The sequence below is a fragment of the Psammomys obesus genome, unplaced genomic scaffold (genome assembly GCF_907164565.1).
Source record: "Psammomys obesus unplaced genomic scaffold, mPsaObe1.curated_primary_1811, whole genome shotgun sequence".
Lineage (NCBI taxonomy): Eukaryota > Metazoa > Chordata > Mammalia > Rodentia > Muridae > Psammomys > Psammomys obesus.
Window position 1 is genome coordinate 5,253,556 of NW_026592666.1, and position 11,544 is coordinate 5,265,099.

General features: G+C 38.6%; 1 protein-coding gene across 3 annotated transcripts in view; it reads left to right on the top strand.

The window, feature by feature from the left end:
• Usp16 (ubiquitin specific peptidase 16) overlaps positions 1 to 11,544 on the top strand; it is a 39,562-nt gene that overhangs the window by 19,884 nt on the left and 8,134 nt on the right. For all 3 annotated transcript variants that reach the window (XM_055614972.1, XM_055614973.1, XM_055614974.1), the window contains 8 exons: positions 681 to 784; positions 3,736 to 3,923; positions 4,396 to 4,491; positions 6,422 to 6,552; positions 6,842 to 6,929; positions 7,888 to 7,966; positions 9,472 to 9,563; positions 10,151 to 10,207. In XM_055614972.1, coding sequence (XP_055470947.1) covers positions 681 to 784; positions 3,736 to 3,923; positions 4,396 to 4,491; positions 6,422 to 6,552; positions 6,842 to 6,929; positions 7,888 to 7,966; positions 9,472 to 9,563; positions 10,151 to 10,207 — 835 coding nt within the window. The remainder of the gene's footprint in view (positions 1 to 680; positions 785 to 3,735; positions 3,924 to 4,395; positions 4,492 to 6,421; positions 6,553 to 6,841; positions 6,930 to 7,887; positions 7,967 to 9,471; positions 9,564 to 10,150; positions 10,208 to 11,544) is intronic.

An 11,544-nucleotide genomic window follows, 5' to 3' on the forward strand; every position in this document is an offset into this window, starting at 1 on the left:
AAAACCACTTTTTGATTTTAATGATGTACCCTGTGTTTGCAATTTTCTTGATACTTATGTATAGCCATAATTGTGGTAAATTTTATTAATAAATCAGATTTAAAATGCACATCTAGTTATATTAAAAAATGTTTTAACATATGTTTTCACTTTAAACTTTGTATATGTGTATATCTGGGAGTAGATTTGGCTCATGAGCACAGCTACCTTCAGGGGCCAAAAGTTACAGGCTTTCCAGGCTGGAGCTACAGTTAGTTGTGTGATAGCCACCATGGGTCCTCTGGAAAACCAGCCTGTGCTCATATGTACTGAGCACATATGTACTGTTTCTCCAGCCCTCAAAGAAACAGTTTTGTTTTGTTTGTTTGTTTAGTTTCTTTCTACATTTTTTAGATTACGGTGTATATGCTGTGTTTGTGTGTACATGTATGTCTGAGGACTGTTGTTCAGGCTTGTCACAGTGCATGTATGAGGACAGAGGACAGCTTTCACGAATCAGTTCTCTCCATTGGGTTCTGGGGATTGAGCTCAGGTTGTCGGGATTTTGACGCAAGTACTTTTATCCAGTGAGCCATTGCCATCCCTGCTTCTGTTATTTTTAGTAGAGTAACTTGACAGTTAAATGATTTGTCTGTCTGTCTTGTAGTTTTCAGCTTGTCAATTTTTTTTCTCTGTTATAGGTGTTACAAGTGTGACGAGGAGGTCAAATACTGTAGTTCAAACCGATTGGGCCAAGTGGTTGATTATGTTAGAAAACAAGCTGGAATTACAACTCCAAAACCAGGTAAAACAACTTATTTCTTAATAGCCATCTATGGCAATGTTGGATTTGTGTAGCTGCTTTTATTTACTTACGCATTCTTTTTTTTTTTTTTTTTTTTTTTGAGACAGGGTCTCCCTGTGTAGTCCTGGCTATCCTGGAACTCGCTATGTACACCAGGCTGTCCTTGAGCTCACATTGATCCTTCTGTCTCTGCCTCTCAAAATGCACCATGTCCAGACATTCATTTATTTTTTGAGACCATGTTTTTCTGTAGATGAGGCTTGCCGGGTGTTTGAGTCACCTGACTCAGCCTTTTGTTCACTGAATTACAGGTGCATGACCCCACACCCAGTTAATTTGTTACTCTAGTATTGCGAATAGCAGGTAAGCCATGACTCATTTTAAACCAAGAAGCTATTTTTGGTGTTACAATTAAATACAATTAAATAGGGTGTGAGAAATGATCTAGTCACTTGTGATAAAGGGCCTGGACTAAGGTCATTGAAGGTCAAAAGAAGTAGGCACTCCTCTCATAGCTCTGGCCCAGAACTTATTATGGACTGTGTGTGTAAGAGAGAGAGAGGGGCAGAGAGACAGACAGACTGTGAGAGAGAGGGAGAGGAGTAAGTGTGTATGATGGAATCATAAGGACTTTCTTTTCTTTTTCTATTTTTCTTTTATTGAAGGTTTTGTAAATGTAACTTTTATTGACCTGATTCAGTTGTCAGCTCCAATGCTTACTGCCTCTGTCTACTAACCTCGGCCTAGTCCTGGAAGCATCTAGTCTCCATACAATCTAAGCCTAGAATGTTTCCAGCCTCTGAGACTTACTGCTGAATAAGTTCTCTCTCTCTCTTATTCTCTCACTCCCTTCCTTCCTTCCTTTCTTCCTCTGTTCCCCCTTTTGTTTGTTTGTTCCTTCCTTTCTTTCTTCTTTTAGTTTTTGGTTTTTAGATAGTTTTTCTGCGTAATAGCCCTGGCTGTCCTCTACACCCTTTGTAGATTAGGCTGGCCTTGAACTCACAGAGATCTGCTAGCCTCTGCCTTCCTAGGATTAAAGGCATGTTCCACGGCACTGGTAAACTCACCCTTGTATGTTCTTGTCAGTTCTGGCTGGCTGGTTCAACTCAGCTATTCTGGCTCAAACTCCTCTCTAAGCTTACTGATTTGACCTAGTAAAACAAAAACAAACTGGAATAAGACAGAACAATTATAAAAATAGCCAAAGGACAAGCACGAGAAACACATAATATAGGTGTAGAAACACACATGTCTGCATACACAGGAATCTCACAGAAGCACAAAACCAGAAATCATAATAGATACTCAAAGGCCTTGTTGGGGCAGGGTTGCTATAAAGCATTAGAACACAGAGAACCTCCAAAAATGCCATTGAGTTCAATTGGAGATAGCTTCTGGGTTAGGGATGAGGTCAGGTCATGTGTCTTCTTCCACTCTGAGAACTGGGACTCCATCTGGTACAGAGCCATGCAAGCCCTGTGCTCTGGAATCTCAAAATTGTGGTGGCTTTGGGTTGCCTCATAGGGAGTGCTTCTGAGACCCTGTCAGGTGTGGTCACTTTGGATCCCAAGTAGAAAGTGTTTCTAGATATTGGATGGGCTAGGAGGGGTCGTGCTAAGAGAGTCCATAGGAGGGAGGAAAGCTGGGTGTATTATGAAGGTCTGTGTAGACCCTTGAGAGTGGGTGCATAGAAGAAGGAGAGGCCACAGCACATGGTCTGCTACAAAGCTGGGGATGAGACTAGGGGATTGGATTTAGAGGAAAGGAAGGAGAATGGAGGTTGCTTATCTGATTTCTTGGGTGGTGTGTGCAACAGGTTTCCAGGAATGCCTGTAGATTTAACTATACTATATTTAGTGTGGTATATTTGTAATGGAAAATTTTCAGTCTGTCTGTTAAATAAAATGAATACATACACATGAGTTTTTAGACAAAGGTTGTGTTTTGTTGTTTTGGAGATTCTGGACTTCTATAGCCCTGGCTAGCCTAGAATTCACATAGATCTGCCTACCTCTATCTTCCAAATGCTGGGATTAAAAGTATGTGCCACTGTGGCAGGCTAGAGGTCTTCTGTAGCCCTACTGATCTTACATGTATTCAAGGATGACATGAGGTTTTGATCTTCCTGTCTCCACCTCTCACGTGCTGGTATTACAGACATATAGTACCACTCTTATGAGGTGCTATGAATCAAACCCTAGGCAGATCAGCCTCAAACTCACAGAAATCAACCTGTCTCTGCATCCTGAGTGCTGAGATTAAAGTCCTGTGCTGCTACCACCACCCAGCATTTGTGACTTTCTTTTTTGTTTGTTTCTGTTTTTCAGAACAGGGTTTCTCAATGTAGCCTTGGCTGTCCTGAAAATCACTCTGTAGTCCAGGCTGGCCTCGAACTCATAGGGATCTGCCTGCCTCTGCCTCATCGAGTGCTTGGGTTATAGCCATGAACCACTGTGTCTGGCTATTTGTGACATTTTCTAATGGTCAGGCACTTAGGTTCTTCCTGAGTGAATTGGCATGGTGTACAGTGTTTGCTTTAAACTTGTTATTTAGTAACTTGTGTTGACAAATGTCTTTTTCAAGCCCCAGTTGTTTATTTATGTCAAAATTGGATTTTGGTTAGAATTTAAACATACTATGCTTACATTGCTCTGTGTTCTAACTGTGCATGGTAAGATATTTTCATATATAGAGAATATTTATATAATAAAGAGAAGACTTCATAACCAAAGCATATGCTACTCTTACACTTGTCAAACTTGATTATATCACCAGTTCTGAATGTCTGTTGCTTCTTTTGTGAGCTTACCACTACTTGTAAGTATCAGTCAGATTCATGCCAGTAGTCAACACCAGTTTAAAAATTCTATTTCAATGTTCTAAATGTCACTTTACATTTAACATAGGCATATTCTATACTTTCCCAAATCTTCTTTTTCTTCTTTTTATAGCAGAGAAAGATAATGGACACATTGAACTTGAAAATAAAAAATTGGAGAAAGAGAGTAAAAATGAACAAGAGAGAGAGAAATCAGAAAACATGGCTAAAGAAAATATGCCCATGGACTCTGCTTCCCAGATAATCGTGAAAGGACTCAGTAATTTGGGAAATACTTGCTTCTTCAACGCAGTTATGCAGGTGACAAAATTATCTTGTGCCCTCAAGCTCTGAAGGTAGAGGTAGTTGTATCATCCTGTGCATTCAGTGTAGCAAGGGCTTATTGCAGTAAAGCGCTGGCCAGCACTGTTAGCAGTGGAGTTTCAAGCAGTCATAGCCCTGCTCTCAGGAGGCCTCAGGGGACACAGGACAGCCTGGTACAGAAAGAAAGATGTCGTGGTAGTAAGTAGTGGTGTGAATTACTGTTGGGATGTAGGAACAGGAATTTCCACCCCAATCATAGCAGGTGATGCCCCTCTGAAGTGATGTGTGCGCTCAAACCTGCTTCATGAGCTGTGGAGAATTCGGAGAAGAGCATCTGTAGTATTTTCTCTTGTTGGTAGAGATGTAATGAAGACTGCGGTTGTTGGTTGTAGTTTTCTGTTTTGGTAGAATAAACACTTAAATGCTTGAGTGGCTTGATTATTGATTTTGTTTCTATCCTGCATTACAGAATTTGTCACAAACACCAGTACTTAGAGAACTACTAAAAGAAGTAAAAATGTCCGGAACAATTGTTAAAATAGAACCACCTGATCTGGCACTAACAGTATGTATTTGATGCAATTTAACTTTACTTATTTTTATTTTTAATTTTGAGACAGGGTCTCGCTCTGTAGCTGTCCTGGAATTTGCTATGTAGGTCAAGCTGACCTTGAATTTGGAGATCTACCTGCTCTGCCTCCTGGAGTGCTGGGATTAAAGACGTGTGCCACTATACCTGTCTCTTTAGTCATTTTAAGATAGGTTCTTCTGTATATCCCAGGAGGGCCTGACAGTTCCTATGTATCCCAGTCTGACCTCAGATCTTGGCAGGCCTTCTGTTTTGGCTTTCCAAGTTCTTGGATTGGAGGTGTACGTAACCATGCTAAGCCAGATTTTTAAAATAATTGACCCAGAAAGATATCTCCGTGGGTGGTTAAAGTCACTTGCTGCTAAGCCTGCTGATCTGAGTTCAGTCCTTGGGACTGCCATGGTAGAAGGTGAGAAATGACTCCCTTATATTTTTTCCTGACTTCCACGCTTGCATGTGTACTTACTTCTTTCCACAAAATAAATATGTGTGAAAAATAAATAAAACTTGACTTTGTAAATATACATATTCCAGTTTATTCTGAGCAATTGAAACTTATCTCTGCCTTTTTGTTTGGTTTTATTTCAGTCAAAGTTAAACAGTTTAGAAACAACTCAGGAGCTGAGCAGTAGTGGCGCACACCTTTAATCCCAGTGCTTGGGACGCAGAGTCAGGCAGATCTCTGAGTTCGAGGCTAGCCTGGTCTCCAAAGCCAGAATAGCCAGAGCTACACGGAGAAACCCTGTCTAAAAAACTAAAAAAAAGAAACAACTTAGGACAAATAGCTGTTATAAGAACCGTTTACTATGAGTATGCCATGGGGTTTTTATTTGTTTGTTTGTTTTGTTTGGTATGTGTGTGTTCTACCTCCCTGTTAGGAATATTGCTAATTGTGAAGCCCCCAGCCTGCACTGTTATTTTTTATTTATTTGTTTATATATGTATGTATTTTATGTGTATGAATGCTCTGTCTACATGTACAAATGCATGTCAGAAGAGGGTACAAATCCTATTATAGACAGTTGTGAGCCACCATGTGGTTGCTGGGAATTGAACTCTGGGTCCTCTGGAAGAGCAGCCAGTGCTCTTAACCACTGAACCATCTCTCCAGTCCCTGTGCTGTTGTTTTTAACATCTTTCAATTTGACTTAAGTACTGTGTAGCCAAATAAATTACCTTATCCATTGTTGTTAGAATTTTGCCTTAGCTTTTTCAATTCTTGGGTAATGAGTTTCTATCCATTGATTTTCTTTTAAAATTTTATTATTAAAATTGTATGTGTGAGGTATGTGTACCATGTTTATGTGTGTGCCGTGCTATGTAGCTGGAGGTCAGAGTACTACTTTATTGAGTGGATTCTTACCTTCCACCTTTCCACAGTTTTGGGGAACTCAGGTTGTCAGTTATGCACAGCAAGTACTTTAACCACTGAGCTTTTTTGTTGGCCCAAAGCTGATTTTGTTTGTTTTTTGTTTTTTGAGACAGGGTCTTTCTCTGTAGTCCTGGTTGTCTAGGACTTGCTTTGTAGACCAGTCTGGCCTTGAATTCACAGAGATCCATCTGCCCCTGCCTCCCAAGTGCTAGGATTAAACTGACTTCCAGGAGAACTGATTTTTTTTTTTTTTTGAGAGAGAGGGTTTCTCTGTGTAGCCTTTGCTTTCCTGTACTCACTTTGTAGACCAAACTGGCCTACACAGTGATCCACCTGCCTCTGCCTCCCAGAGTGCTGGGTTTAAAGGCCTGTGTCACCATGCTTAGCTCAGAGAAACAGAAAGTTTCTGTATCTCTTGATAAACACTTCATATGTTTATATTGGGCAGTTCCATCAGTATCATTGGCTTATTACATTTTGGTTAAGTAAATGATTCTAACATTTGATTGAAATAATTTTTATTCCTATTTTCAGGAGCCTTTAGAAGTAAACCTTGAGCCTCCAGGTCCTCTTACTGTAGCTATGAGCCAGTTTCTTAATGAGATGCAAGAGAACAAAAAGCAAATTGTGACGCCTAAAGAACTATTTTCTCAGGTCTGTAAAAAGTGAGTATCCACTTGATTGTGCTTTGAGTGCATCAGTAAGATGCTGAGAAAAAAAAGTTTTAGACTGATAGCATTAGAGCCAAATGAATAAACATATTTCATTCTGATTTAAATTATCACATGCTTCCTGTGATAATTAAAGCTGCCTAGCGTGTTCTTACAATAGACAGAAATTTTGAGAAAACTGTGACACTGTTACTCAGATGTAACTCTAAAGCTTTAAAATTAGCTTTGTAATGTAGTCAATTCATCACTTCTTTCCTTTCTTCTTTTTTTTTTTTTTCTTCAGAGCAGCACGTTTTAAAGGGTACCAGCAACAAGACAGCCAGGAGCTACTTCGCTACCTACTGGATGGGATGAGAGCAGAAGAACACCAAGTTAGCATACTCTGAGAATCCAGTCTTGTACTGTCATGGGCTCACCTGCCATTTCCTGCCAGTCACAGAGGCCACTGTGCTTTTAGACACTTATTAATGCCAGGTTTTCCAGCCAATATTCTTCTTCATTAGAATAAGTGAAGAGGCTTAAAGCTCTTCTCTTAAATTGAGATTTTTTTGTTTGTATATTTGTTTACTGGATGTTTGCAGCAGTACCACATTTAAGGGCTCTGTTTGCACTAGACGCCATCGGGAGAGATGCAGAACACTGGGAAACATTTCTCCCCAACAGTCCTTGTTGCAGCAGTCTTTCTCTGAGTATGGCTTAATACAAGTGCGAAATCCAGGAAGCATTTTGAATTTAAGAGTCAGGGGATGGTTTTTACAACTAAAAACTTTTTTGTTAATTACTAGGATATATAATGTATTTTGGAGGTATGACTTTAATTAATTACAGTAACGGTAACAGCAGTCATAACTCATTGTTCACTTATACTTGCCACTTTTGTGTTTGATATGAATTGTCTTACCTAGTTCTTGCAGCCATTCTATGAGGTAGATTATTTTCTTACTCTGTAGGCTGTTGTAGAGATGTCCCAGGTCACTCAGTAATGACACAGCAGGACAGTAAGTGTTGGAGCTGATTCTTCTAGCTCTGGGGTAGCTCTTAGCTAACACTAAGTATCTCTGTTTTCCTGTGGTGGGAGCATATTCTGAAAAGCAGTGCTGAGTAGGTTTAAGACCTGGAAACGCAGAGATCAGACCTGTATTCAGAGCCTTGATTTATAGGCTTAATAGGCATGTTTTTTTTTTTAGCTCCTTGAATTAATTTTGAAAATATGATTATCCCAATAATTTGGGGAGCTACATCTTAATCCTTTCTTGAATTTATTACATTTTCTAAGGAAAATAACTTTAAAATTTAATAGTATATATATATTCATTTTATTACTTTTAGAGAGTGAGTAAAGGAATTCTTAAAGCATTTGGTAATTCTACTGAAAAATTGGATGAAGAAGTAAAAAATAAAGTTAAAGGTAATGTCTGACTTTTTGAACTAACACACTATAGTTGAGTTCTTCTGTACCTTAGGACAAGATTACTGGCACATATATTTCAAACCCAGAACCATTTAAACAGAATTTATCCGTGTCACCATTGAGCTTTAAAAATTAATTAGTCCTCCAGTGTTAAAGACTTTGGAAAAGTTTATAATTTGTATGTATTCTGTGTATGCATTAATATGTTGAGATCTATAAAAATAGAATTGAGATAGCGTCACAATTTTTTTCAGAAACTAAATTAATAAACAGTAAGTGAATGGCACCAGTTTGACTTATCAGTAGCTGCTTATTAGTCATAAAGTTGGCTTAACTTCTGTTGTGTCTTTTAAGGATTTAGGACAGGGTCTTACTCTAGCTCAGGCTAGGCTAGAACTCGCAAATCTTTCTGCCTCAACCTCTTGAGGGCTGGAATTACAGGCATGAGCCACCACATGTGGCTTTGTCCATGGAACTTAATGTGACAATGGGGCTCTCCTGTAAAGACACAACTGCCTACGTGGAACTACTGACCATTTGACACATGGCTGATGAGACACAAGAACTACATTTAATTTTTATTTAATTTGTGTAAAATGTAAGCAGCCACAGTGACTAAGGGATTCAGGTTCCAGCCACCTCAGCCTCCCATCTGCTGTACAAGTATTTTCCTACACCTGAGCACATACCACTTGAGTAATGCTTATACAGTTTCTGTATTTTGAAAATTAACTGATTAGATATTTGGACTGGAGAGATGGCTGAGAGGTTAACAGTCTGGTTGCTCTTCCAGAAGTCTGTGCTCAATTCCCAGCAACCGCATAGTGTCTCACAGCCATCAGTAATGAGATCTGGTGCCCTCTTCTGGCGTGCAGGCATACATACAGGCAGAACATTGCATAATAAATACATCTTAAAGTGATTGGTTAGTAAAATACTCTCTGACTTTAAACATGTCAGAAGTATTGGTAGGGCTGTAGAAAATCAAAGGGAACATTTTCCCTGATAGTTCCTTGGGTTATTGTTTTGTATTTAAATATAAGAAATGTTCAGTTTTAGAGCTCACAAACCAAGTTGTATGTTTTCTCCAAGTTTTCTTTTTCGAAACTGCAGTCTCTTATCAGTACTGGTTAGTTGTATTCAAATGTTAGTGCTGGAACAAGGCAGGATCTAGGAACTAACTAGGATCAACTAGCAGAATCTGGTATTGTCATCTTTCGGGTAGATGATAAGACTCACTGACTTATAGTTTGTTTCTTACTAATAGACTTTAGATAAGAACATTAATATTTATAAAAGGTGATTGTGTCAGTTATGTTCTCAGTGGTAGAATGTATGCTGCTAAATTGACAGCTTAAAACTATAATACTGGTAACTATGAATAGAAGAAACTGTTTAGGGACAGGAAATTAAAGGTAAAAACTTAGATAAGTAATTTAAACTTTTCTCAATTAATTTTAAGAAATAATTGTGATTTTTTTTTTTTGTTGTTGTTGTTACAGATTATGAAAAGAAAAAGACAATCCCAAGTTTTGTGGACCGTATCTTTGGTGGCGAACTAACTAGTACAATCATGTGTGATGAATGCAGGACTGTAAGTGGTTATCCTTTGGGATGGAATTAGACATTAGTGCTCACTGAGGACAGTTAATATCAGTTGTTTTCTAAGACAGAAGTACTTAGTTAGATATGTTGCTGATTGGTTTTGAGCTGTAGCCCAGGCTGGCTGGGAACTGACAACAGCGCTGAGTGCTGGGTCCCAGGTGTGCACCTCCATGTGCAGCCCTCACAGGATCTGCTCTTTACTCTTGTGTCTGCTTCTTTTTGTTTGGTTGGTGGTGGTTGGTTTTTTTTTTTTTGTTTGTTTGTTTTTGTTTTTGTTTTTTTAGACAGGGTTTCTCTGTGCAGCCTTAGCTATCCTGGACTCACTTTATAGACCAAGCTCCCTTGAACTCAGGCCTGTGCCACCGTGCCCAGCTTGTAATTTTATTTTAATTTCATATTTTCTTAATCCTTTGCTTATTAAATCCCACCTTCTACCCCTCATCTCTGGGTGGTGGGAGAGGAATCCTAATAGGTAATATTTAATGTGAGTGTCTTTCTTTCCAGGTACGAAATGCTTTAATACTAAGATTTAATTTTTTTTCTTTTCCTTTTACATTGCCTCTTTGGTTGGTTAAGGTCTCCTTGGTACATGAATCTTTCCTTGATTTGTCACTCCCAGTTTTAGATGATCAGGTAAGACTATTTTATTTTATCAAACAAGATTTATTTCCCCATGTGTTCATTTTGTCTTTGTTTGATCTTATGAGGAACATCTTGCCTTTTAAGGATGTAGTGTTACCAGCCCATGGAAAAGTTTTCCAGGGTCTATTAGAGATGGGATCATTTTTAGGATTTGAAAAGAAAAAGAGCTATTTTCTTTATTAAAGTGTCTAGAATTCTTTGTACATACTGTCTTGAGAGTATATAGGGAAGTATTTTTGTCTCATTAAAATAGCAGTTTTCATTATTTAAGGCTGACCACAAGTCCCTTGCAGTCTTAAGTGCATAAAGATTAAATAAAAAAATTATCATCTCAGTTTTATACCATATTGTTTTGGTTCCTTTAAGTGGCTCTAAGATACAAAAGAATGTTGCTGGGTGTGGTTTCTAATGGCTTTAATCTCAGCTCTGGGGAGGCAGAAATAAGCAGATCTCTGAATTTAAGGCTGGCCTGGTCTGTAGGGAGTTCTAGGCCAGCAAGGCTGATACAGTGAGGACCCTATTTGTAAATAAATAAGTGAATATTGAATAAATCATAATTCAAATTTATATGAATTAGGAACCCTTTGCCCTGTTATGCAGAGTAATTAAAGTCTTACCAAACTAACTTTATTTACTCTCTCAAAACTATCATTCACAAGCAGAAAAAGGAAAAAATAAAGAGGAGTTCTGTGGTGGGATATAGAAACCACAAACACAAAATACGGTTGCAAAAGAACATATATAAAACATGCTCTGGCATGTAGCCAGTAAAATTCATTTCATTCCTTTTTTATTATACTTACATGTAATAATACTTCCTTTTTTGTGTGGGAGTATGCAGCAACTGGCTGCAGGTGCTTTTGAAACCCCGGAGGAGCTAGAGATAGGAGTGGCTGTGAGTCACCTGGCATGGGCCTCTGTTTAACTGCTGAGCCATCTCTTTAGCCCCTGATGCTTTTTTGTTGTTTTGTTTCATATTTTCTCAGCACATGATGATTGTTGTCTTTATATAATGTTTCTTTTTTCTGTCTCTTTTTTCTTCTTTTTTTGTTTTTTGAGATAGAGTTCTCTGTTTAACAGTCCTGACTCTCCTGGACTTGCTCTGTACACCAGGCTGTCCTAGAACTCACAAGAGATCCACCTGCCTCTGCCTCCTGAGTACTGGGCTTAAAAGCGTGTACCACCACACCTGGGCCTTTATATAACTTTTTGTATATTGTGGGAATTATAAGAGTAAAAATCATTAGGTTACATGAATTTTCCTTTGCCAAGTAGTAGTAGTAGTAGTAGTAGTAGTAGTAGTAGTAGTAGTAGTAGTAGTAGTAGTA